This window comes from Coregonus clupeaformis, unplaced genomic scaffold, assembly GCF_020615455.1.
Source record: "Coregonus clupeaformis isolate EN_2021a unplaced genomic scaffold, ASM2061545v1 scaf0310, whole genome shotgun sequence".
Taxonomy (NCBI): domain Eukaryota; kingdom Metazoa; phylum Chordata; class Actinopteri; order Salmoniformes; family Salmonidae; genus Coregonus; species Coregonus clupeaformis.
Genome location: NW_025533765.1, coordinates 330981 through 358264, shown reverse-complemented (window position 1 = coordinate 358264; position 27284 = coordinate 330981). Strand labels below are relative to the sequence as shown.

The 27284-nt window shown below is 44.5% G+C and overlaps 1 protein-coding gene across 1 annotated transcript in view; it reads left to right on the top strand.

Annotated features, from left to right (window-relative positions):
* The window catches only part of LOC121558191 (BRD4-interacting chromatin-remodeling complex-associated protein), a 102013-nt gene that overhangs the window by 5682 nt on the left and 69047 nt on the right, over window positions 1-27284 (top strand). Inside the window, exons 2-3 of the mRNA XM_045214772.1 lie at window positions 14664-14709; window positions 18321-18366. Of these exons, the coding sequence (XP_045070707.1) occupies window positions 14669-14709; window positions 18321-18366 (87 nt within the window). The 5' untranslated portion in view covers window positions 14664-14668. The remainder of the gene's footprint in view (window positions 1-14663; window positions 14710-18320; window positions 18367-27284) is intronic.

Here is a 27284-nt window from a genome sequence, read left to right as displayed (position 1 = left end):
GGGTTAGGGTTAGTGTTAGGGTTAGTGTTAGGGTTAGGGTTAGTGTTAGTGTTAGTGTTAGTGTTAGTGTTAGTGTTAGTGTTAGTGTTAGGGGTTAGGGTTAGGGTTAGGGGTTAGGGTTAGTGTTAGGGTTAGGGTTTGGGTTTGGGTTAGGGTTTGGGTTAGGGTTAGTGTTAGGGGTTAGGGTTGGGGTTGGGGTTAGTGTTAGTGTTAGGGTTAGGGGTTAGGGTTTGGGTTAGGGTTAGGGTTAGTGTTCCCACATGGCCATACTTCCATGTTACAGCGCTTGTTTAGAAAGACAGACGGAAGACAGGCAGATACCTGTGCTAATGATCTATCTAGAACACCTGTGTGTAAGCTAACTGAGGAGGAAGTGTAGTTAATCAACTGGAGGCACATACAGCTTGTGGATATGTGCTAAACTGCTTTCTCGCTGATATGAAAGATAAGGGACATGGACCATGCACTACCAGTCAAAGGGTTAGGGTTAGGGTTAGGGACATACACTACCAGTAAAGGTTTGGACACACCTACATCCACCTCAGTGGATCAGACCTCAAACCACAGTTTCACCAGTTCACTGCTGTGGTCAGTACATCTATTATATATGATACACTACCAGTCAAAGGGTTAGGGTTAGGGTTATACACTACCAGTCAAAGGGTTAGGGTTAGGGTTATACAGTAACCTTAGTAATCAACACAATATACACTACCAGTCAAAGGGTTAGGGTTAGGGTTATACACTACCAGTCAAAGGGTTAGGGTTAGGGTTATACACTACCAGTCAAAGGGTTAGGGTTAGGGTTATACAGTAACTTTAGTAATCAACACAATATACACTACCAGTCAAAGGGTTAGGGTTAGTACATCTATTATATATGATACACTACCAGTCAAAGGGTTAGGGTTAGTACATCTATTATATATGATGCACTACCAGTCAAAGGGTTAGGGTTAGGGTTAGTACATCTATTATATATGATACACTACCAGTCAAAGGGTTAGGGTTAGGGTTAGGGACATACACTACCAGTCAAAGGTTTGGACACACCTACTCATTCCAGGGTTTTTCTTTATTTTTACTATGTTCTACATTGTAGAATAATAGTGAAGACATCAAAACTATGAAATAACACATATGGAGTCATGTAGTAACCAAAAAAGTGTTAAACAAATCGAATATATTCAAATAGCCACTCTTTGCCTTGATGACAGCTTTGCACACTCTTGGCATTCTCTCAACCAGCTTCATGAGGTAGTCACCTGGAATGCATTTCAATTAACAGGTGTGCCTTCTTAAAAGTTAATTTGTGGAATTTCTTTCCTTCTTAATGCATTTGAGCCTGTCAGTTGTGTTGTGACATGGTAGGGGTGGTATACAGAAGATAGCCCTATCTGGTAAAAGACCAAGTCCATATTATGGCAAGAACAGCTCAAATAAGAAAAGAGAAACAACAGTCCATCATTACTTTAAAACAAGAAGGTCAGTCAAAATTCAAGGACTTTGAAAGTTTCTTCAAGTGCAGTCGCAAAAACCATCAAGTGCTATGATGAAACTGGCTCTCTTGAGGACCGCCACAGGAATGGAAGACCCAGAGTTTCCTCTGCTGCACAGGATAAGTTCATTAGAGTTAACAGCCTCAGAAATTGCAGCCCAAATAAATGCTTCACAGAGTTCAAATAACAGACACATCTCAACATCAACTGTTCAGAGGAGACTGTGGATGAGGCCTTCATGGTAGAATGGCTGCAAAGAAACCACTTCTAAATGACACCAATAAGAAGAAGAGACTTGCTTGGGCCAAGAAACACGAGCAATGGACATTAGACCAGTGGAAATTGTCCTTTGGTCTGGAGTCCAAATTGGAGATTTTTGGTTCCAACCGCTGTGTCTTTGTGAGACGCATAGTAGGTGAACGGATGATATCCGCATGTGTATTTCCCACCGTAAAGCATGGAGGAGGAGGTGTTATGGTGTGGGGGTGCTTTGCTGGTGACACTGTCTGTGATTTATTTAGAATTCAATGCACACTTAACCAGCATGGCTACAACATAGTTCTGCAGCGATACGCCATCCCATCTGGTTTGGGCTTAGTGGGACTATCATTTGTTTTTCAACAGGACAATGACCCAACACCTCCAGGCTCTGTAAGGGCTATTTTACCAAGAAGGAGAGTGATGGAGTGCTGCATCAGATGACCTGGCCTCCACAATCCCCCGACCTCAACCAAATTGAGATGGTTTGGGATGAGTCGGACCGCAGAGTGATGGAAAAGCAGCCAACAAGTGCTCAGCATACAATGCCTTGCAAAAGTATTCATCCCCCTTGGCGTTTTTCCTATTTTGTTGCATTACAACCTGTAATTTAAATGGATTTTTATTTGGATTTCATGTAATGGACATACACAAAATAGTCCAAATTGGTGAAGTGAAAAAAAACAAAAAACTGGTGTGTGCATATGTATTCACCCCCTTTGCTATGAAGCCCCTAAATAAGATCTGGTGCAAACAATTACCTTAAGAAGTCACATCATTAGTTAGATTGCACACAGGTCGACTTTATTTACGTGCCACATGATCTCAGTATATATACACCTGTTCTGAAAGGCCCCAGAGTCTGCAACACCACTAAGCAAGGGGCAATCGGCACCATGAAAACCAAGGAGTTCTCCAAACAGGTTAGGGACAAAGTTGTGGAGAAGTACAGATCAGGGTTGGGTTATAAAATAATATCAGAAACTTTGAACATCCCACGGAGCACCATTAAATCCATTATTACAAAATTTGAAAGAATATGGCACCACAACAAACCTTCCAAGAGAGGGCCGCCCACCAAAACTCACCGACCAAGCAATGAGTGCATTAAAGAGACCAAAGATAACCCTGAAGCGGAGATTGGTGTATCTGTCCATAGGACCACTTTAAGCCGTACACTCCACAGAGCTGGGCTTTACGGAAGAGTGGCCAGAAAAAAGCCATTGCTTAAAGAAAGAAATAAGCAAACACGTTTGGTCAGATGAGACTAAAATTGAGCTTTTTGGCCATCAAGGAAAACGCAATGTCTGGCGCAAACCCAACACCTCATCACCCCGAGAACTGGGAAACTGGTCAGAATTGAAGGAATGATGGATGGCGCTAAATACAGGGAAATTCTTGAGGGAAACCTGTTTCTTCCAGAGATTTGAGACTGTGATGGAGGTTCACCTTCCAGCAGGACAATGATCCTAAGCATTCTGCTAAAACAACACTTGAGTGGTTTAAGGGGAAACATTTAAATGTCTTGGAATGGCCTAGTCAAAGCCCAGACCTCAATCCAATTGAGAATCTGTGGTATGACTTAAAGATTGCTGTACACCAGCGGAACCCATCCAACTTGAAGGAGCTGGAGCAGTTTTGCCTTGAAGAATGGGGCAAATATCGTGTGTGTGTGTTTTTTTTTATATATATATATATATATATATATATATATATATATATATATATATATATCACACACACACACACAAGGGAAAAAAGTATTTGATCCCCTGCTGAATTTGTATGTTTGCCCACTGACAAAGACATGATCAGTCTATAATTTTTATGGTAGGTTTATTTGAGCAGTGAGAGACAGAATAACAACAAAAAAATCCAGAAAAACGCATGTCAAAAATGTTATAAATTGATTTGCATTTTATTAAGGGAAATAAGTATTTGACCCCCTCTCAATCAGAAAGATTTCTGGCTCCCAGGTGTCTTTTATAAAGGTAACTAGCTGCGATTAGGAGCACACTCTTAAAGGGAGTGCTCCTAATCTCAGTTTGTTACCTGTATAAAAGACACCTGTCCACAGAAGCAATCAATCAATCAGATTCCAAACTCTCCACCATGGCCAAGACCAAAGAGCTCTCCAAGGACGTCAGGGACAAGATTGTAGACCTACACAAGGCTGGAATGGGCTACAAGACCATCGCCAAGCAGCTTGGTGAGAAGGTGACAACAGTTGGTGCGATTATTCGCAAATGGAAGAAACACAAAAGAACTGTCAATCTCCCTCGGCCTGGGGCTCCATGCAAGATCTCACCTTGTGGAGTTGCAATGATCTTGAGAACGGTGAGGAATCAGCCCAGAACTACACGGGAGGATCTTGTCAATGATCTCAAGGCAGCTGGGACCATAGTCACCAAGAAAACAATTGGTAACACACTACGCCGTGAAGGACTGAAATCCCGCAGCGCCCGCAAGGTCCCCCTGCTCAAGAAAGCACATATACATGCCCGTTTGAAGTTTGCCAATGAACATCTGAATGATTCAGAGGAGAACTGGATGAAAGTGTTGTGGTCAGATGAGACCAAAAATTGAGATCTTTGGCATCAACTCAACTCGCCGTGTTTGGAGGAGGAGGAATGCTGCCTATGACCCCAAGAACACCATCCCCACTGTCAAACATGGAGGGGGAAACATTATGCTTTGGGGGTGTTTTTTTGCTAAGGGGACAGGACAACTTCACCGCATCAAAGGGACGATGGACAGGGCCATGTACCGTCAAATCTTGGGTAAGAACCTCCTTCCCTCAGCCAGGGCATTGAAAATAGGTTGTGGATGGGTATTCCATGACAATGACCCAAAACATATGGCCAAGGCAACAAAGGAGTGGCTCAAGAAGAAGCACATTAAGGTCCTGGAGTGGCCTAGCCAGTCTCCAGACCTTAATCCCATAGAAAATCTGTGGAGGGAGCTGAAGGTTCGAGTTGCCAAACGTCAGCCTCGAAACCTTAATGACTTGGAGAAGATCTGCAAAGAGGAGTGGGACAAAATCCCTCCTGAGATGTGTGCAAACCTGGTGGCCAACTTCAAGAAACGTCTGACCTCTGTGATTGCCAACAAGGGTTTTGCCACCAAGTACTATGTCATGATTTGCAGAGGGGTCAAATACTTATATCCCTCATTAAAATGCAAATCAATTTATAAAAATTTTGACATGCGTTTTTTCTGGATTTTGTTGTTGTTATTCTGTGTCTCACTGTTCAAATAAACCTACCATTACAATTATAGACTGATCATTTCTTTGTCAGTGGGCAAAGAAATGTATATGTACAGTCGTGGTCAAAAGTTTTGAGCATGACACAAATATTAATTTTCACAAAGTCTGCTGCCTCAGTTTTGATGATGGCAATTTGCATATACTCCAGAATGTTATGAAGAGTGATCAGATGAATTGCAATTAATTGCAAATTGCAACACTCTCACCTGTGTTGTGAAAAGGTGTCAGGGCGGCCAAGAAAGTCCAGCAAGCGCCAGGACCGTCTCCTAAAGTTGATTCAGCTTCGGGATCGGGGCACCACCAGTGCAGAGCTTGCTCAGGAATGGCAGCAGGCAGGTGTGAGTGCTCTGCACGCACAGTGAGGCGAAGACTTTTGGAGGATGGCCTGGTGTCAAGAAGGGCAGTAAAGAAGCCACTTGAGCTCTCCAGGAAAAACATCAGGGACAGACTGATATTCTGCAAAAGGTACAGGGATTGGACTGCTGAGGACTGGGGTAAAGTCATTTTCTCTGAATACCCTTTCCGATTGTTTGTTGCATCAGGAAAACACCTTGTCCGGAGAAGACAAGGTGAGCGCTACCATCAGTCCTGTGTCATGCCAACAGTAAAGCATCCTGAGACCATTCATGTGTGGGGTTGCTTCTCAGCCAAGAGAGTGGGCTCACTCACAATTTTGCCTAAGAACACAGCCATGAATAAAGAATGGTACCAACACATCCTCCGAGAGCAACTTCTCCCAACCATCCAAGAACAGTTTGGTGACGACCAATGCCTTTTCCAGCATGATGGAGCACCTTGCCATAAGGCAAAAGTGATAACTAAGTGGCTCGGGGAACAAAACATCTACATTTTGGGTCCATGGCCAGGATACTCCCCAGACCTTAATCCCATTGAGAACTTGTGGTCATTCCTCAAGAGGCGGGTGGACAAACAAACAACCAACAAATTCTGACAAACTCCAAACATTGACAATGCAAGAATGGGCTGCCATCCGTCAGGATGTGGTCCAGAAGTTAATTGACAGCATGCCAGGGCAGATTGCAGATGTCTTGAAAAAGAAGGGTCAACACTGCAAATATTGACTCTTTGCATAAACTTAATGTAATTGTCAATAAAAGCCTTTGACACTTATGGAATGCTTGTAATTATACTTCAGTATACCATAGTAACATCTGACAAAAAATATCTCATAACACTGAAGCTGCGAACTTTGTGAAGACCAATACTTGTGTAATTCACAAAACTTTTGACCACGACTGTATAAATATATATATATATATATCTCAGCAAAAAAAGAAAAGTCTCTTTTTCAGGACCCTCTCTTTCAAAGATAATTTGTAAAAATCCAAATAACTTCACAGATCTTCATTGTAAAGGGTTTAAACACTGTTTCCCATGCTGGTTCAATGAACCATAAACAATGAATGAACATGCACCTGTGGAACGGTCGTTAAGACACTAACATCTTACAGACTGTAGGTAATTAAGGTCACAGTTATGGAAACTTAGTTTACACTAAAGAGGTCTTTCTACTGACTCTGAAAAACACCAAAAGAAAGATGCCCAGGGTCCCTGCTCATCTGCGTGAACGTGCCTTAGGCATGCTGCAAGGAGGCATGAGGACTGAAGATGTGGCCAGGGCAATAAATTGCAATGTCCGTGAGACGCCTAAGACAGCGCTACAGGGAGACCGGACGGACAGCTGATCGTCCTCGCAGTGGCAGACCACGTGTAACAACACCTGCACAGGATCGGTACATCCGAACATCACACCTGCGGGACAGGTACAAGATGTCAACAACAACTGCCCGAGTTACACCAGGAACGCACAATCCCTCCATCAGTGCTCAGACTGTCCGCAATAGGCTGAGAGAGGCTGGACTGAGGGCTTCCAGACATCACCGGCAACAACGTCGCCTATGGGCACAAACCCACCGTCGCTGGACCAGACAGGATTGGCAAAAAGTGCTCTTCACTGACGAGTCGCTGTTTTGTCTCACCAGGTCTGATAGTCGGATTCGCGTTTATCGTCGAAGGAATGAGCGATACACCGAGGCCTGGACTCTGGAGCGGGATCGATTTGGAGGTGGAGGGTCCGTCATGGTCTGGGGCGGTGTGTCACAGCATCATCGGACTGAGCTTGATGTCATTGCAGGTAATCTCAACGCTGTGCGTTACCGGGAAGACATCCTCCTCCTTCGTGGTACCCTTCCTGCAGGCTCATCCTGACATGACCCTCCAGCATGACAATGCCACCAGCCATACTGCTCGTTCTTTGCGTGATTTCCTGCAAGACAGGAATGTCAAGTGTTTTGCCATGGCCAGCGAACAGCCCGGATCTCAATCCCATTGACCATGTCTGGGACCTGTTGGATCGGAGGGTGTGGGCTAGGGCCATTCCCCCCCAGAAATGTATGGGAACTTGCAGGTGCCTTGGTGGAAGAGTGGGGTAACATCTCACAGCAAGAACTGGCAAATCTGGAGCAGTCCATGAGGAGGAGATGCACTGCAGTACTTAATGCAGCTGGTGGCCACACCAGATACTGACTGTTACTTTTGATTTTGACCCCCCCTTTGTTCAGGGACACTCTCAAACTGCTTCAAATAGCTCCTTTGTTCCACCCCCCATACACGCGGAGACCGGCTCAATCGGTGCCTCCAGTGATGCTATCGCTTTCAATTTTTTTTTCTTTTTTTCTTTTTTGTTGTTGGGGCAATGGATCAGCTTAATATTGCAGATAGATTGTATCTTCTATCAATGTAATTGTCTGCATCACTTCCAATCCCCCATGTTTTTTTTATATATATATACTCCCCTTTATTACTTTTCAACCCCACCATCCTTTCCCTACTTGGAGTAAATTAGTGAACAACAATGCCCAGGCCTTTACTTCCGGTCTATACTTACTATCTACACCTTATGGACAGAGTTAATTTTACAATAATTCTATTATACATATATATATATATATATATATATATATATATATCATATACTACTTCCAGCTTATACTTACTATCTACATTTTATGGACACAGTCAATTTTACAATAATTATATTTTATTTGTTTTGCTCCTGAACTTCTTCTACTCTCAACCTCTCCGATCATTTTCATGATGTCCATCCGGTTTGCTTCTATATGCCATATCTTTCTAACTGTGCTCTTTCCCAAAAGCTCCCAACATACAACCTATATACTTATTATGGACACAGTATGCTTACATTATTAGCTATCTTTGTTATTATTTGTTATTAGTCCCATCCTTCAACTCTATTCAACACCTCCCATCTATCTCTTAACACCATCCATATAGGATTTCTATTTGCCATATATATTTCAACCGTACTGTGATGTTTTACAAAAGTTCTGTACCTTTCAATTCTCATTGCTTCTACAGATTGTGAATTAGAAATAAACATTTTTGCTAAAAGTATTATTATATTATTGATTGATTGACTATGACTTTTCAGATCACCCAGTAATGCTATCTGCAAGGTTAGCTCCAGGTAAATATTGCAATCCTTTAGCCATTCCTGGACCTGTGTCCAAAAACAAGCTACAAATGGACAGAACCAAAACAAATGATCTAATGATTCTGTCTCTTCACAGCGCTTAGGTTTACCTCCACTGTACTCATACCCTTCCATATCCTTGTCTGTACATAATGCCCTGAATCTATTCTACAACGCCCGGAAATCTGCCCCTTTTTTTCTCTGTACCCAACGCAATAGAAGACCAGTTCTTAAAGCCTTTAGCCGTATCCTTATTCTACTCCTCCTCTGTTCCTCTGGTGATGTAGAGGTTAACCCAGGCCCTGCAGCCCCCAGTATCACTCCTACTCCCCAGGAGCTATCATTTGTTGACTTCTGTAACTGTAAAAGCATTGGTTTTCTGCATGTTAACATCAGAAGCCTCCTTCCTAAGTTTGAGTTATTCACTGCATTAGCACACTCCGCCAACCCTGATGTTCTAGCAGTGTCTGAATCCTGGCTTAGGAAGGCCACCAAAAATTCAGAAATGTCCATCTCCAACTACAACATTTTCCGTCTAGATAGAACTGCCAAAGGGGGTGGAGTTAGCCTGCAGAGCTCTATCATACTATCCAGGTCTGTGCCCAAACAGTTTGAGCTCCTACTTCTAAAAATGCACCTTTCCAGAAATAAGTCTCTCACTGTTGCCGCTTGCTACAGACCCCCCTCAGCCCCCAGCTGTGCCCTGGACACCATATGTGAATTGATTGCCCCCCATCTATCCTCAGAGTTCGTACTGCTTGGTGACCTAAACTGGGATATGCTTAACACCCCGGCCATCCTACAATCCAAACTAGATGCCCTCAATCTCACACAAATTATCAAGGAACCTACCAGGTACAACCCTAAATCCGTTAACATGGGCACCCTGATTGATATCATCCTGACTAACTTACCCTCTAAATACACCTCCGCTGTCTTCAACCAGGATCTCAGCGATCACTGCCTTATTGCCTGCGTCCGTAACGGGTCCGCGGTCAAACGACCACCCCTCATCACTGTCAAACGCTCCCTAAAACACTTTAGCGAGCAGGCCTTCCTATTTGACCTGGCCCAGGTATCCTGGATGGATATCGATCTCATTCTGTCAGTAGAGGATGCCTGGTTGTTCTTTAAAAGTGCTTTCCTCTCAATCTTAAATAAGAATGCCCCATTCAAAAAATTAAGAACTAAGAACAGTTATAGCCCCTGGTTCTCCTCAGACTTTACTGCCCTTGACCAGCACAAAAACATCCTGTGGCGTACTGCATTAGCATCAAATAGCCCCTGCGATATGCAACTTTTCAGGGAAGTTAGGAACCAATATACACAAGCAGTTAGGAAAGCAAAGGCTAACTTTTTCAAACAGAAATGTGCATCCTGTAGTACTAACTCCAAAACGTTTTGGGACACTGTAAAGTCCATGGAGAATAAGAGCACCTCCTCCCAGCTGCCCACTGCACTGAGGCTAGGAAACACTCACCACCGATAAATCTACAATAATCAAGAATTTCAACAAGCATTTTGCTACGGCTGGCCATGCTTTCCACCTGGCTACCACTACTCCGGACACCAGCTCTGCACCCTCCGCTGCAACTTGCCCATGCCCCCCCGCTTCTCCTTCACACAAATTCAGACAGCTGATGTTCTGAAAGAGATGCAAAATCTGGACCCCTACAAATCATCTGGGCTAGACAATCTGGACCCTTTCTTTCTAAAACTAGCCGCCGAAATTGTCGCAACCCCTATTACTAGCCTGTTCAACCTCTCTTTCGTAAACATCTGAGATCCCCAGAGATTGGAAAGCTGCCAAAGGGGTGACACTCTAGATCCAAACTGTTACAGACCTATATCCATCCTGCCCTGCCTTTCGAAAGTTTTTGAAAGCCAAGTTAACAAACAGATCACCGACCATTTAGAATCCCACCGTACCTTCTCCGCTATGCAATCTGGTTTCCGAGCTGGTCATGGGTGCACCTCAGCCACGCTCAAGGTCCTAAACGATATAATAACCGCGATCGATAAAAGACAGTACTGTGCAGCCGTCTTCATCGACCTGGCCAAGGCTTTCGACACTGTCATCCACCGCATTCTTATTGGCAGACTAAATAGCCTTGGTTTCTCAAATGATTGCCTCGCCTGGTTCACCAACTACTTCTCAGATAGAGTTCAATGTGTCAAATCGGAGGGCCTGTTGTCTGGACCTATGGCAGTCTCTATGGGGGTGCCACAGGGTTCAATTCTTGGGCCGACTCTTTTCTCTGTGTATATCAATGATGTCGCTCTTGCTTCTGGTGACTCTCAGATCCACCTATACGCAGACGACACCATTTTGTATACATCTGGCCCTTCATTGGACACTGTTAACAAACCTCCAAACGAGCTTCAATGCCATACAACACTCCTTCCGTAGCCTCCAACTGCTCTTAAATACTAGTAAAACGAAATGCATGCTCTTCAATCGAAAGCTGCTAGCACCCGCCCACCCGACTAGAATCACTACTCTCGATGGGTCTGACCTAGAGTATGTGGACAACTACAAATACCTAGGTGTCTGGTTAGACTGTAAACTCTCCTTCCAGACTCACATTAAGCATCTCCAATCCAAAGTTAAATCTAGAATCGGCTTCCTATTTCGCAACAAAGCCTCCTTCACTCATGCTGCCAAACATGCCCTCGTAAAACTGACTATCCTACCGATCCTTGACTTCGGCGAACACTCTACTCAGCAAATTGGATGTAGTCTATCACAGTGCCATCCGTTTTGTCACCAAAGCCCCATATACTACCCACCACTGTGACCTGTACGCTCTTGTTGGCTGGTGCTCACTACATATTAGTCGCCAAACCCACTGGCTCCAGGCCATCTATAAATCACTGCTAGGCAAATCCCCGCCTTATTTTAGCTCATTGGTCACCATAGCAACACCCACCCGTAGTATGCGCTCCAGCAGGTATATCTCACTGGTCATCCCCAACACCTCCTTTGGCCGCCATTCCTTCCAGTTCTCTGCTGCAAATGATTGGAACGAACTGCAAAAATCTCTGAAGCTGGAGACTCTTATCTCCCTCACTAACTTTAAGCATCAGCGTCAGAGCACCTTACCGATCACTGCACCTGTACACAGCCCATCTGTAATTAGCCCACCCAACTACCTCATCCCCATTATTGTTATTTATTTTGCTCATTTGCACCCCAGTATCTCTATTTGCACATCATCTTCTGCACATCTATCACTCCAGTGTTAATACTAAATTGTAATTATTTTGCACTATGGCCTATTTATTGCCTTACCTCCATAACTTGCTACAGTTGCACACACTGTATATATATTTTCTGTTGTATTTTTTGACTTTATGTTTTATTTACCCCATATGTAACTCTGTGTTGTTGTTTTTATCGCACTGCTTTGCTTTATCTTGGCCAGGTCGCAGTTGTAAATGAGAACTTGTTCTCAACTGGCTTACCTGGTTAAATAAAGGTTAAATAAATATAGTCACATGTCTGTGGAACTTGTTCAGTTTATGTATTTTTATGTCTGTTGTTGAATCTTATTTTCATACAAATATTTACACGTTAAGTTTGCTGAAAATAAACGCAGTTGACAGTGAGAGGATGTTTCTTATTTTGCGGTGTTTATATATACAGTGGGGAGAACAAGTATTTGATACACTGCCGATTTTGCAGGTTTTCCTACTTTCAAAGCATGTAGAGGTCTGTAATTTTTATCATAGGTACACTTCAACTGTGAGAGACGGAATCTAAAACAAAAATCCAGAAAATCACATTGTATGATTTTTAAGTAAACAATTAGCATTTTATTACATGACATAAGTATTTGATACATCAGAAAAGCAGAACTTAATATTTGGTACAGAAACCTTTGTTTGCAATTACAGAGATCATACGTTTCCTGTAGGTTTTGGCCAGGTGTGCACACACTGCAGCAGGGATTTTGGCCCACTCCTCCATACAGACCTTCTCCAGATCCTTCAGGTTTCGGGGCTGTCGTTGGGCAATAGGGACTTTCAGCTCCCTCCAAAGATTTTCTATTGGGTTCAGGTCAAGAGACTGGCTAGGCCACTCCAGGACCTTGAGATGCTTCTTACGGAGCCACTCCTTAGTTGCCCTGGCTGTGTGTTTCGGGTCGTTGTCATGCTGGAAGACCCAGCCAAGACCCATCTTCAATGCTCTTACTGAGGGAAGGAGGTTGTTGGCCAAGATCTCGTGATACATGGCCCCATCCATCCTCCCCTCAATACGGTGCAGTCGTCCTGTCCCCTTTACAGAAAAGCATCCCCAAAGAATGATGTTTCCACCTCCATGCTTCACGGTTGGGATGGTGTTCTTGAGGTTGTACTCATCCTTCTTCTTCCTCCAAACACGGCGAGTGGAGTTTAGACCAAAAAGCTATATTTGTATCTCATCAGACCACATGACCTTCTCCCATTCCTCCTCTGGATCATCCAGATGGTCATTGGCAAACTTCAGACGGGCCTGGACATGCGCTGGCTTGAGCAGGGGGACCTTGCGTGCGCTGCAGGATTTTAATCCATGATGGCGTAGTGTGTTACTAATGGTTTTCTTTGAGACTGTGGTCCCAGCTCTCTTCAGGTCATTGACCATGTCATTGACCAGGTCCTGCCGTGTAGTTCTGGGGTGATCCGTCACCTTCCTCATGATCATTGATGCCCCACGAGGTGAGATCTTGCATGGAGCCCCAGACCGAGGGTGATTGACCGTCATCTTGAACTTCTTCCATTTTATAATAATTGCGCCAACAGTTGTTGCCTTCTCACCAAGCTGCTTGCCTATTGTCCTGTAGCCCATCCCAGCCTTGTGCAGGTCTACAATTTTATCCCCGATGTCCTTACACAGCTCTCTGGTCTTGGCCATTGTGGAGAGGTTGGAGTCTGTTTGATTGAGTGTGTGGACAGGTGTCTTTTATACAGGTAACGAGTTCAAACAGGTGCAGTTAATACAGGTAATGAGTGGAGAACAGGAGGGCTTCTTAAAGAAAAACTAACAGGTCTGTGAGAGCCGGAATTCTTACTGGTTGGTAGGTGATCAAATACTTATGTCATGCAAATGAATTACTTAGAAATCATACAATGTGATTTTCTGGATTTTTGTTTTAGATTCCGTCTCTCACAGTTGAAGTGTATCTATGATAAAAATGACAGACCTCTACATGCTTTGTAAGTAGGAAAACCTGCAAAATCGGCAGTGTATCAAATACTTGTTCTCCCCACTGTATATAGTTGATAATTGATAGTATATGCAGTTGATAGTATATGCACTTTATAGTGTGTGTATATATAGTTGATAGTGTGTATATAGTTGATAATTGATACTATAATAATAATAATAATATACCATACAGATACTATACAGATTACAGCTGTCTTTCTGGGTATGTAGTCGTCTGTAGCTCAGTTGGTAGAGCATGGCGCTTGCAACGCCAGGGTTGTGGGTTCGATTCCCACGGGGGGGCCAGTATGAAAATGTATGCACTCACTAACTGTAAGTCGCTCTGGATAAGAGCGTCTGCTAAATGACTATAATATAAATATAAAAAATATAAATATATAATATATATATAAATAACAGATACTATACAGTTGATAGTATACAGTTTATCATTTATAGTATACAGTTGATAGCATATATAGTTGATAGTATATATAGTTGATAGCATATATAGTTGATAGTATATATAGTTGATAGCATATACAGTTGATAGCATATATAGTTGATAGCATATATAGTTGATAGCATATACAGTTGATAGCATATATAGTTGATAGCATATATAGTTGATAGCATATACAGTTGATAGTATGTTTGTGTCCCATATACACCTCTTGATGATACTGTGTCTGTTTACCAAAAGTATTACACAAACTCTGTTTGATATGATATAGCCTCCCACTTTACACTGAGTTACACTGCAGTGACTTCCCCGTCTCCCTCCAACAGACAGGCAGTACTGTCATCAGTTTGATTACCACTATCTGAATAGAAAATCTGAAGGAAATTGTTTAAAAAACCTCTATGTATACTAGTGGTGAATATAATGATTGATGTAATGAACTAATATTGTTGGGGATGTGAATGTGTTTTCAGTTGCCATGGACGATGAAGACGGCAGGTGCCTGCTAGATGTAATTTGGTGAGTTACAAGCTGTTATGTTCTAATATCTAGTATACCAAGACATTGGTTCACACTATGTCATATATACCTAGCCAAGACATTGGGTATACCTAGCCAAGACATTGGTTCACACTATGTAATATATACCTAGCCAAGACATTGGTTCACACTATGTAATATATACCTAGCCAAGACATTGGGTATACCTAGCCAAGACATTGGTTCACACTATGTAATATATACCTAGCCAAGACATTGGGTATACCTAGCCAAGACATTGGTTCACACTATGTAATATATACCTAGCCAAGACATTGGGTATACCTAGCCAAGACATTGGTTCACACTATGTAATATATACCTAGCCAAGACATTGGTTCACACTATGTAATATATACCTAGCCAAGACATTGGTTCACACTATGTAATGTATACCTAGCCAAGACATTGGTTCACACTATGTAATATATACCTAGCCAAGACATTGGTTCACACTATGTAATATATACCTAGCCAAGACATTGGTTCACACTATGTAATATATACCTAGCCAAGACATTGGTTCACACTATGTAATGTATACCTAGCCAAGACACAGACCTGAGCCCTAGGACCATACGTCGGGACTACCGGCCGTGGTGACTCCTTGCTGTCCCCAGTCCGCCTGGCCTTGCTGCTATTCCAGTTTCAACTGTTCTGCCTGCGGTTATGGAACCCCTACCTGTCCCAGACCTGCTGTTTTCAACTCTTAATGATCGGCTATGAAAAGCCAACTGAGATTTATTCCTGATTATTATTTGACCATGCTTGTCACTTATGAACATTTTTGAACATCTTGGCATGGTTCTGTTATAATCTCCACCCGGCACAGCCAGAAGAGGACTGGCCACCCCTCATAGCCTGGTTCCTCTCTAGGTTTCTTCCTAGGTTTTGGCCTTTCTAGGGAGTTTTTCCTAGCCACCGTGCTTCTACACCTGCATTACTAGCTGTTTGGGGTTTTAGGCTGGGTTTCTGTACAGCACTTCGAGATATTAGCTGATGTAAGAAGGGCTATATAAAATAAAATTGATTGAAATTGATTGATTGGTTCACACTATGTAATATATACCTAGCCAAGACATTGGTTCACACTATGTAATATATACCTAGCCAAGACATTGGTTCACACTATGTAATATATACCTAGCCAAGACATTGGTTCACACTATGTAATATATACCTAGCCAAGACATTGGTTCACACTATGTAATATATACCTAGCCAAGACATTGGTTCACACTATGTAATATATACCTAGCCAAGACATTGGTTCACACTATGTAATATATACCTAGCCAAGACATTGGTTCACACTATGTAATATATACCTAGCCAAGACATTGGTTCACACTATGTAATATATACCTAGCCAAGACATTGGTTCACACTATGTAATATATACCTAGCCAAGACATTGGTTCACACTATGTAATATATACCTAGCCAAGACATTGGTTCACACTATGTAATATTCAAGTGTGGATACTGGGACAGGGTAATACACTGCCTTCAGAAAGTATTCTCACCCCTTGACTTTTTCCACATTTTGTTGTTACAGCCTGAATTGTATAATGGATGAAATGGAGATGCGTCACTGGACTACACACAACACCCCATAATGTCAAAGTGGAATTGTTTTTATTTTTATTTTTACCAAAAAAATGAAAAGCTGAAATGTCTTGAGTCAATAAATATTTAACCCCATTGTTAGGGCAAGCCTAAATAAGTTCAGGAGTAAACATTTGCTTAACAAGTCACATAATGGCCTCCCGAGTGGAGCAGTGGTCTAAGGCACTTGTGCCATTAGAGATCCTGGTTCGAGTCCAGGCTCTGTCAAAGCCGGCCGCAACCGGGAGACCCATGGGGCGGCGCACAATTGGCCCAGCGTCGTCCAGGTTAGGGGAGGGTTTAGCCGGCAGGGGTATGTTCTATCGCGCACTAGCTACTCCTGTGGCGGGCGCAGTGCACGCTGACTCGGTTGACAGGTGTACGGTGTTTCCTCCGACACATTGGTGCGGCTGGCTTCTGGGTTAAGCGAGCATTTTGTCAAGAAGCAGTGCGGCTCAGCTGGGTTGTGTTTCGGAGGACGAGTTCGTACAGGTCCGTACGGGAGTTGCAGCGATGGGACAAGACTGTAACTACCAATTGGATACCACGAAATTGGGGAGAAAAAGGGTAAAAAATAAAAACATCAAGAAAAAGTGCAATAATGGTGAATTATCTGAAAGGTCCCTCAGTCGAGCAGTGAATTTCAAACACAGATTAAACCACAAAGACTAGGGAGGTTTTCCATTGGCTCGCAAAGAAGGGCACCTAAAAAAAAGCAGACATTGAATATCCCTTTGAGCATGGTGAAGTTATTCATTACACTTTGGATGTTGTATCAATACACCCAGTCACTACAAAGATACAGGCATCCTTCCTAACTTGGTTGCCGGAGAGGAAGGAAACCGCTCAGGGATTTCACCATGAGGCCAATGGTGACTTTTAAACAGTTACAGAGTTGAATGGCTGTGATGGGGAAAAAACTCAGGATGGATCAACATTGTAATTACTCTACAATACTAACCTAAATTACAGAGTGAAAAGAAGGAAGCCTGTACAGAATAAAATATTCCAAAACATGCATCCTGTTTGCCACGCACTAGAGCAATACTGCAAAAAATGTGGCAAAGCAATTAACTTTTTGTCCTGAATACAAAATGTGAGTATCACTCTCCATATTTTCAAGCATGGTGGTGGCTGCATCATGTTATCGGTATGGTTGTAAAAAGAAACAGAATGGAGCTAAGCACAGGCAAAATCCTAGAGGAAAACCTGGGTTAGTCTGCTTTCCACCAGACACTGGGAGATGAATTCACCTTTCAGCAGGACAATAACCTAAAACACAAGGCCAAATCTACACTGGAGTTGCTTACCAAGAAGACAGTGAATGTTCCTGAGTGGCCGAGTTACCGTTTTGACTTAAATCGGCTTGAAAGTCTATGGCAAGACTTGAAAATTGTTTTCTAGCACTGATCAACAACCAATTTGACAGAGCTTGAAGAGTTCTGAAAAGAATAAGAGCGTTGGGCCAGTAAACGAAAGGTCGCTGGTTCGAATCCCTAAGCCGACTAGGTGAAAAATCTGTTAATGTGCCCTTGAGCAAGGCACTTAACCCTAATTGCTCCTGTGAGTTGCTCTGGTTAAGAGTCTGCTACATGACTAAAATGTAAATGTAAAATATTGTACAATCCAGGTGTGGAAAGTTCTTAGAGACTTACCCAGAAAGACTCACAGCTGTAATCACTGCCAAAGATGATTCTACATGTACTGGCTCAGAGGTGTGAATATTTATGTAAATTAAATATTTATGTATTTCATTTTCTTATTCATTTGCAAGAATGTCTAAAATATTTTTTTCTCTTTGTCATTATGTGGTATTGCGTGTAGATGGGTGAGAATTATATATATTTTAAAATCCATTTCCAATTCAGGTTGTAACACAACAAAATGTGGAATAAGTCAAGGGGTATGAATACTTTCTGAAGGCACTGTAGATGTGACCTCAGTGAGTGATGTTTGTCTGACCAATGTTCCACTCTCCACAGTGACCCAGAAGCACTTAACGATTTTCTTCATGGATCAGACACCCATGTAAGTGGCTGCTATTTCACTACAATGATGGTTATGACTCCTCTATTGTCCTAGGATGGTTATGACTCTTCTATTGTACTAGGATGGTTATGACTCCTCTATTGTACTAGGATGGTTATGACTCCTCTATTGTACTAGGATGGTTATGACTCCTCTATTGTCCTAGGATGGTTATGACTCCTCTATTGTCCTAGGATGGTTATGACTCCTCTATTGTACTAGGATGGTTATGACTCCTCTATTGTACTAGGATGGTTATGACTCCTCTATTGTACTAGGATGGTTATGACTCCTCTATTGTACTAGGATGGTTATGACTCCTCTATTGTCCTAGGATGGTTATGACTCCTCTATTGTACTAGGATGGTTATGACTCCTCTATTGTACTAGGATGGTTATGACTCCTCTATTGTGCTTAACTAGCTAAGGAGTCACCTGGATTATTTCATAGCAGTTGACTTGACATACTCAGGATGTGGACGTAGTTGACTTGACATACTGAGGATGGACGTAGTTGACTTGACATACTGAGGATGGACGTAGTTGACTTGACATACTGAGGATGTGGACGTAGTTGACTTGACATACTGAGGATGGACGTAGTTGACTTGACATACTGAGGATGGACGTAGTTGACTTGACATACTGAGGATGGATGTGGTTGACTTGACATACTGAGGATGTGGACGTAGTTGACTTGACATACTGAGGATGTGGACGTAGTTGACTTGACATACTGAGGATGGACGTAGTTGACTTGACATACTGAGGATGGACGTAGTTGACTTGACATACTGAGGATGTGGATGTAGTTGACTTGACATACTGAGGATGAATGTGGTTGACTTGACATACTGAGGATGGACGTAGTTGACTTGACATACTGAGGATGGACGTAGTTGACTTGACATACTGAGGATGGACGTAGTTGACTTGACATACTGAGGATGGACGTAGTTGACTTGACATACTGAGGATGGATGTGGTTGACTTGACATACTGAGAATGTGGACGTAGTTGACTTGACATACTGAGGATGTGGACGTAGTTGACTTGACATACTGAGGATGTGGACGTAGTTGACTTGACATACTGAGGATGTGGACGTAGTTGACTTGACATACTGAGGATGTGGACGTAGTTGACTTGACATACTGAGGATGGACGTAGTTGACTTGACATACTGAGGATGTGGACGTGGTTGACTTGACATACTGAGGATGGACGTAGTTGACTTGACATACTGAGGATGTGGACGTAGTTGACTTGACATACTGAGGATGGACGTAGTTGACTTGACATACTGAGGATGGACGTGGTTGACTTGACATACTGAGGATGTGGACGTGGTTGACTTGACATACTGAGGATGGACGTAGTTGACTTGACATACTGAGGATGGATGTGGTTGACTTGACATACTGAGGATGGACGTGGTTGACTTGACATACTGAGGATGTGGACGTGGTTGACTTGACATACTGAGGATGGACGTAGTTGACTTGACATACTGAGGATGGACGTAGTTGACTTGACATACTGAGGATGTGGACGTAGTTGACTTGACATACTGAGGATGGACGTAGTTGACTTGACATACTGAGGATGTGGACGTAGTTGACTTGACATACTGAGGATGTGGACGTAGTTGACTTGACATACTGAGGATGGACGTAGTTGACTTGACATACTGAGGATGGACGTAGTTGACTTGACATACTGAGGATGTGGACGTAGTTGACTTGACATACTGAGGATGTGGACGTAGTTGACTTGACATACTGAGGATGGACGTATTTGACTTGACATACTGAGGATGGACGTAGTTGACTTGACATACTGAGGATGTGGACGTAGTTGACTTGACATACTGAGGATGTGGACGTAGTTGACTTGACATACTGAGGATGGACGTAGTTGACTTGACATACTGAGGATGTGGACGTGGTTGACTTGACATACTGAGGATGTGGACGTAGTTGACTTGACATACTGAGATGGCTATACTGAGGATGGACGTAGTTGACTTGACATACTGAGGATGGACGTGGTTGACTTGACATACTGAGGATGTGGACGTGGTTGACTTGACATACTGAGGATGGACGTGGTTGACTTGACATACTGAGGATGGACGTGGTTGACTTGACATACTGAGGATGGACGTGGTTGACTTGACATACTGAGGATGTGGACGTGGTTGACTTGACATACTGAGGATGGACGTAGTTGACTTGACATACTGAGGATGGACGTAGTTGACTTGACATACTGAGGATGTGGACGTAGTTGACTTGACATACTGAGGATGGACGTAGTTGACTTGACATACTGAGGATGGACGTAGTTGACTTGACATACTGAGGATGGACGTGGTTGACTTGACATACTGAGGATGGACGTGGTTGACTTGACATACTGAGGATGTGGACGTAGTTGACTTGACATACTGAGGATGGACGTAGTTGACTTGACATACTGAGGATGTGGACGTAGTTGACTTGACATACTGAGGATGTGGACGTAGTTGACTTGACATACTGAGGATGGACGTAGTTGACTTGACATACTGAGGATGGATGTGGTTGACTTGACATACTGAGGATGTGGACGTAGTTGACTTGACATACTGAGGATGTGGACGTAGTTGACTTGACATACTGAGGATGGACGTAGTTGACTTGACATACTGAGGATGGACGTAGTTGACTTGACATACTGAGGATGGACGTAGTTGACTTGACATACTGAGGATGGACGTAGTTGACTTGACATACTGAGGATGGACGTGGTTGACTTGACATACTGAGGATGTGGACGTAGTTGACTTGACATACTGAGGATGTGGGACGTAGTTGACTTGACATACTGAGGATGGGGACGTAGTTGACTTGACATACTGAGGATGTGAGACGTGGAGTTGACTTGACATACTGAGGATGTGGACGTAGTTGACTTGACATACTGAGGATGTGGACGTAGTTGACTTGACATACTGAGGATGGACGTAGTTGACTTGACATACTGAGGATGGACGTAGTTGACTTGACATACTGAGGATGGACGTGGTTGACTTGACATACTGAGGATGTGGACGTGGTTGACTTGACATACTGAGGATGGACGTAGTTGACTTGACATACTGAGGATGGATGTGGTTGACTTGACATACTGAGGATGTGGACGTAGTTGACTTGACATACTGAGGATGTGGACGTAGTTGACTTGACATACTGAGGATGGACGTAGTTGACTTGACATACTGAGGATGGACGTAGTTGACTTGACATACTGAGGATGTGGACGTAGTTGACTTGACATACTGAGGATGTGGACGTAGTTGACTTGACATACTGAGGATGTGACGTAGTTGACTTGACATACTGAGGATGTGGACGTAGTTGACTTGACATACTGAGGATGTGGACGTAGTTGACTTGACATACTGAGGATGGACGTAGTTGACTTGACATACTGAGGATGTGGACGTGGTTGACTTGACATACTGAGGATGTGGACGTAGTTGACTTGACATACTGAGGATGTGGACGTAGTTGACTTGACATACTGAGGATGTGGACGTAGTTGACTTGACATACTGAGGATGGACGTAGTTGACTTGACATACTGAGGATGGACGTGGTTGACTTGACATACTGAGGATGTGGACGTGGTTGACTTGACATACTGAGGATGGACGTAGTTGACTTGACATACTGAGGATGGATGTGGTTGACTTGACATACTGAGGATGGACGTGGTTGACTTGACATACTGAGGATGTGGACGTAGTTGACTTGACATACTGAGGATGTGCGTAGTTGACTTGACATACTGAGGATGTGGACGTAGTTGACTTGACATACTGAGGATGGACGTAGTTGACTTGACATACTGAGGATGTGGACGTAGTTGACTTGACATACTGAGGATGTGGACGTAGTTGACTTGACATACTGAGGATGGACGTAGTTGACTTGACATACTGAGGATGGATGTGGTTGACTTGACATACTGAGGATGTGGACGTAGTTGACTTGACATACTGAGGATGTGGACGTAGTTGACTTGACATACTGAGGATGGACGTAGTTGACTTGACATACTGAGGATGGATGTGGTTGACTTGACATACTGAGGATGGACATGGTTGACTTGACATACTGAGGATGTGGACGTGGTTGACTTGACATACTGAGGATGGACGTAGTTGACTTGACATACTGAGGATGTGGACGTAGTTGACTTGACATATTGAGGATGTGGACGTAGTTGACTTGACATACTGAGGATGGACGTAGTTGACTTGACATACTGAGGATGGACGTAGTTGACATGACATACTGAGGATGTGGACGTAGTTGACTTGACATACTGAGGATGGACGTAGTTGACTTGACATACTGAGGATGGACGTAGTTGACTTGACATACTGAGGATGTGGATGTGGTTGACTTGACATACTGAGGATGTGGACGTAGTTGACTTGACATACTGAGGATGTGGACGTAGTTGACTTGACATACTGAGGATGGACGTAGTTGACTTGACATACTGAGGATGGACGTAGTTGACTTGACATACTGAGGATGGACGTAGTTGACTTGACATACTGAGGATGGACGTAGTTGACTTGACATACTGAGGATGGACGTAGTTGACTTGACATACTGAGGATGGACGTAGTTGACTTGACATACTGAGGATGGGCGTAGTTGATTTGACATACTGAGGATGGACGTAGTTGACTTGACATACTGAGGATGTGGACGTAGTTGACTTGACATACTGAGGATGGACGTAGTTGACTTGACATACTGAGGATGGACGTGGTTGACTTGACATACTGAGGATGTGGACGTAGTTGACTTGACATACTGAGGATGTGGACGTAGTTGACTTGACATACTGAGGATGGACGTAGTTGACTTGACATACTGAGGATGTGGACGTGGTTGACTTGACATACTGAGGATGTGGACGTAGTTGACTTGACATACTGAGGATGTGGACGTAGTTGACTTGACATACTGAGGATGTGGACGTAGTTGACTTGACATACTGAGGATGTGGACGTGGTTGACTTGACATACTGAGGATGTGGACGTAGTTGACTTGACATACTGAGGATGGACGTAGTTGACTTGACATACTGAGGATGTGGACGTGGTTGACTTGACATACTGAGGATGTGGACGTAGTTGACTTGACATACTGAGGATGGACGTAGTTGACTTGACATACTGAGGATGTGGACGTAGTTGACTTGACATACTGAGGATGTGGACGTAGTTGACTAAACATACTGAGGATGGACGTAGTTGACTTGACATACTGAGGATGGATGTGGTTGACTTGACATACTGAGGATGTGGACGTAGTTGACTTGACATACTGAGGATGTGGACGTAGTTGACTTGACATACTGAGGATGGACGTAGTTGACTTGACATACTGAGGATGGATGTGGTTGACTTGACATACTGAGGATGGACGTGGTTGACTTGTGATACAGAGGATGGACGTAGTTGACTTGACATACTGAGGATGGACGTAGTTGACTTGACATACTGAGGATGGATGTGGTTGACTTGACATACTGAGGATGGACGTGGTTGACTTGACATACTGAGGATGGACGTAGTTGACTTGACATACTGAGGATGGACGTAGTTGACTTGACATACTGAGGATGGATGTGGTTGACTTGACATACTGAGGATGGACGTGGTTGACTTGTGATACAGAGGATGGACGTAGTTGACTTGACATACTGAGGATGGACGTAGTTGACTTGACATACTGAGGATGGATGTGGTTGACTTGACATACTGAGGATGGACGTGGTTGACTTGTGATACAGAGGATGGACGTAGTTGACTTGTGATACAGAGGATGGACGTAGTTGACTTGACATACTGAAGATCGACGTAGTAGCACCAGATAACCGCTACTTCTGTTGTGCATGGAGACAGGTACACATTTAGTTCAACAAGTTCACTGGCTACCACTCACACACCTCCCATACTGATGTAAAGGGATGTGTGTATTTCTGTTTCAATGGGCTCTTCTGCTGCTTGTGTTTTTTTGCTTTGAGTGCTCTTTACACGAGTGCTCTATACACGAGTGCTCTTTACACGAGTGCTCTATACACGAGTGCTCTATACACGAGTGCTCTATACACGAGTGCTCTTTAGATGAGTGATCTTTAGATGAGTGATCTTTAGGATTTCAACCGTGTCTTTTCACTTCATTAATCCACAATGACCAGTACTAATCTAACACTAGTCCTCTTCTGCTTCTGTTTTGTTCCTCCCTCGCTGTCCCTCTCACCTCTAAACCACTTTGCTGCCCCTCGTCACTGGTGGGTCTGCCTGCCTGTCTCTCTCTCTCTGTCTGCCTGCCTGTCTCTCTCTGCCTGCCTGCCTGTCTCTCTCTGCCTGCCTGCCTGTCTTTGTCTGCCTGTCTCTCTCTGCCTGCCTGCCTGTCTCTCTCTGTCTGCCTGCCTGTCTTTGTCTGCCTGTCTCTCTCTGTCTGCCTGTCTCTCTCTGTCTGCCTGTCTCTCTCTGTCTGCCTGTCTCTCTCTGTCTGCCTGTTTGTCTCTGTCTGCCTGTCTCTCTCTGTCTGCCTGTCTCTCTCTGTCTGCCTGCCTGTCTCTCTCTGTCTGCCTGCCTGTCTCTCTCTGCCTGCTTGCCTGTCTCTCTCTGTCTGCCTGCCTGTCTTTGTCTGCCTGTCTCTCTCTGCCTGCCTGCCTGTCTTTGTCTGCCTGCCTGTCTTTGTCTGCCTGTCTCTCTCTGTCTGCCTGTCTCTCTCTGTCTGCCTGTCTCTCTCTGTCTGCCTGTTTGTCTCTGTCTGCCTGTCTCTCTCTGTCTGCCTGTCTCTATCTGTCTGCCTGTCTCTCTCTGTCTGCCTGCCTGTCTCTCTCTGCCTGCCTGCCTGTCTCTCTCTGCCTGCCTGCCTGTCTTTGTCTGCCTGTCTCTCTCTGCCTGCCTGCCTGTCTCTCTCTGTCTGCCTGCCTGTCTTTGTCTGCCTGTCTCTCTCTGTCTGCCTGTCTCTCTCTGTCTGCCTGTCTCTCTCTGTCTGCCTGTCTCTCTCTGCCTGCTTGCCTGTCTCTCTCTGTCTGCCTGCCTGTCTTTGTCTGCCTGTTTGTCTCTGTCTGCCTGTCTCTCTCTGTCTGCCTGTCTCTCTCTGTCTGCCTGTCTCTCTCTGTCTGCCTGTCTCTCTCTGCCTGCTTGCCTGTCTCTCTCTGTCTGCCTGCCTGTCTTTGTCTGCCTGTCTCTCTCTGCCTGCCTGCCTGTCTCTCTCTGTCTGCCTGCCTGTCTTTGTCTGCCTGTCTCTCTCTGTCTGCCTGTCTCTCTCTGTCTGCCTGTCTCTCTATGTCTGCCTGTTTGTCTCTGTCTGCCTGTCTCTCTCTGTCTGCCTGTCTCTCTCTGTCTGCCTGTCTCTCTCTGTCTGCCTGCCTGTCTCTCTCTGCCTGCTTGCCTGTCTCTCTCTGTCTGCCTGCCTGTCTTTGTCTGCCTGTCTCTCTCTGCCTGCCTGCCTGTCTCTCTCTGTCTGCCTGCCTGTCTTTGTCTGCCTGTCTCTCTCTGTCTGCCTGTCTCTCTCTGTCTGCCTGTCTCTCTCTGTCTGCCTGTCTCTCTCTGTCTGCCTGTCTCTCTCTGTCTGCCTCTCTTCCCTGTCTGCCTCTCTATCCCGGTCTGTCTCTGTGTTTTTGGCTGTCCTTGTGGCGTGCGTCTCCCCTCTGGCCTGTTGTTCTGTTGCTCTGTCTCCCCTCTGGCCTGTTGTTCTGTTGTTCTGTCTCCCCTCTGGCCTGTTGTTCTGTTGTTCTGTCTCCCCTCTGGCCTGTTGTTCTGTTGTTCTGTCTCCCCTCTGGCCTGTTGTTCTGTCTCCCCTCTGGCCTGTTGTTCTGTCTCCCCTCTGGCCTGTTGTTCTGTCTCCCCTCTGGCCTGTTGTTCTGTCTCCCCTCTGGCCTGTTGTTCTGTTGTTCTGTCTCCCCTCTGGCCTGTTGGTCTGTCTCCCTGGCCTGTTGGTCTGTCTCCTCCCTGTTGTCTGTCTCCCCTCTGGCCTGTTGTTCTGTTGTTCTGTCCCCCGGCCTGTTGTTCTGTCTCCCCTCTGGCCTGTTGTTCTGTTGTTCTGTCTCCCCTCTGGCCTGTTGGTCTGTCTCCCCTCTGGCCTGTTGGTCTGTCTCCCCTCTGGCCTGTTGTTCTGTCTCCCCTCTGGCCTGTTGTTCTGTTGTTCTGTCTCCCCTCTGGCCTGTTGTTCTGTCTCCCCTCTGGCCTGTTGTTCTGTTGTTCTGTCTCCCCTCTGGCCTGTTGGTCTGTCTCCCCTCTGGCCTGTTGTTCTGTCTCCCCTCTGGCCTGTTGTTCTGTCTCCCCTCTGGCCTGTTGGTCTGTTGTTCTGTCTCCCCTCTGGCCTGTTGTTCTGTCTCCCCTCTGGCCTGTTGTTCTGTCTCCCCTCTGGCCTGTTGGCCTGTTGTTCTGTCTCCCCTCTGGCCTGTTGTTCTGTTGTCCTGTCTCCCCTCTGGCCTGTTGTTCTGTCTCCCCTCTGTCCTGTTGGTCTGTTGTTCTGTCTCCCCTCTGGCCTGTTGGTCTGTCGTTCTGTCTCCCCTCTGGCCTGTTGGTCTGTTGGTCTGTCTCCCCTCTGGCCTGTTGTTCTGTCTCCCCTCTGGCCTGTTGTTCTGTCTCCCCTCTGGCCTGTTGTTCTGTCTCCCCTCTGGCCTGTTGTTCTGTCTCCCCTCTGGCCTGTTGTTCTGTCTCCCCTCTGGCCTGTTGTTCTGTTGTTCTGTCTCCCCTCTGGCCTGTTGGTCTGTTGTTCTGTCTCCCCTCTGGCCTGTTGGTCTGTTGTTCTGTCTCCCCTCTGGCCTGTTGTTCTGTTGTTCTGTCTCCCCTCTGGCCTGTTGGTCTGTTGGTCTGTCTCCC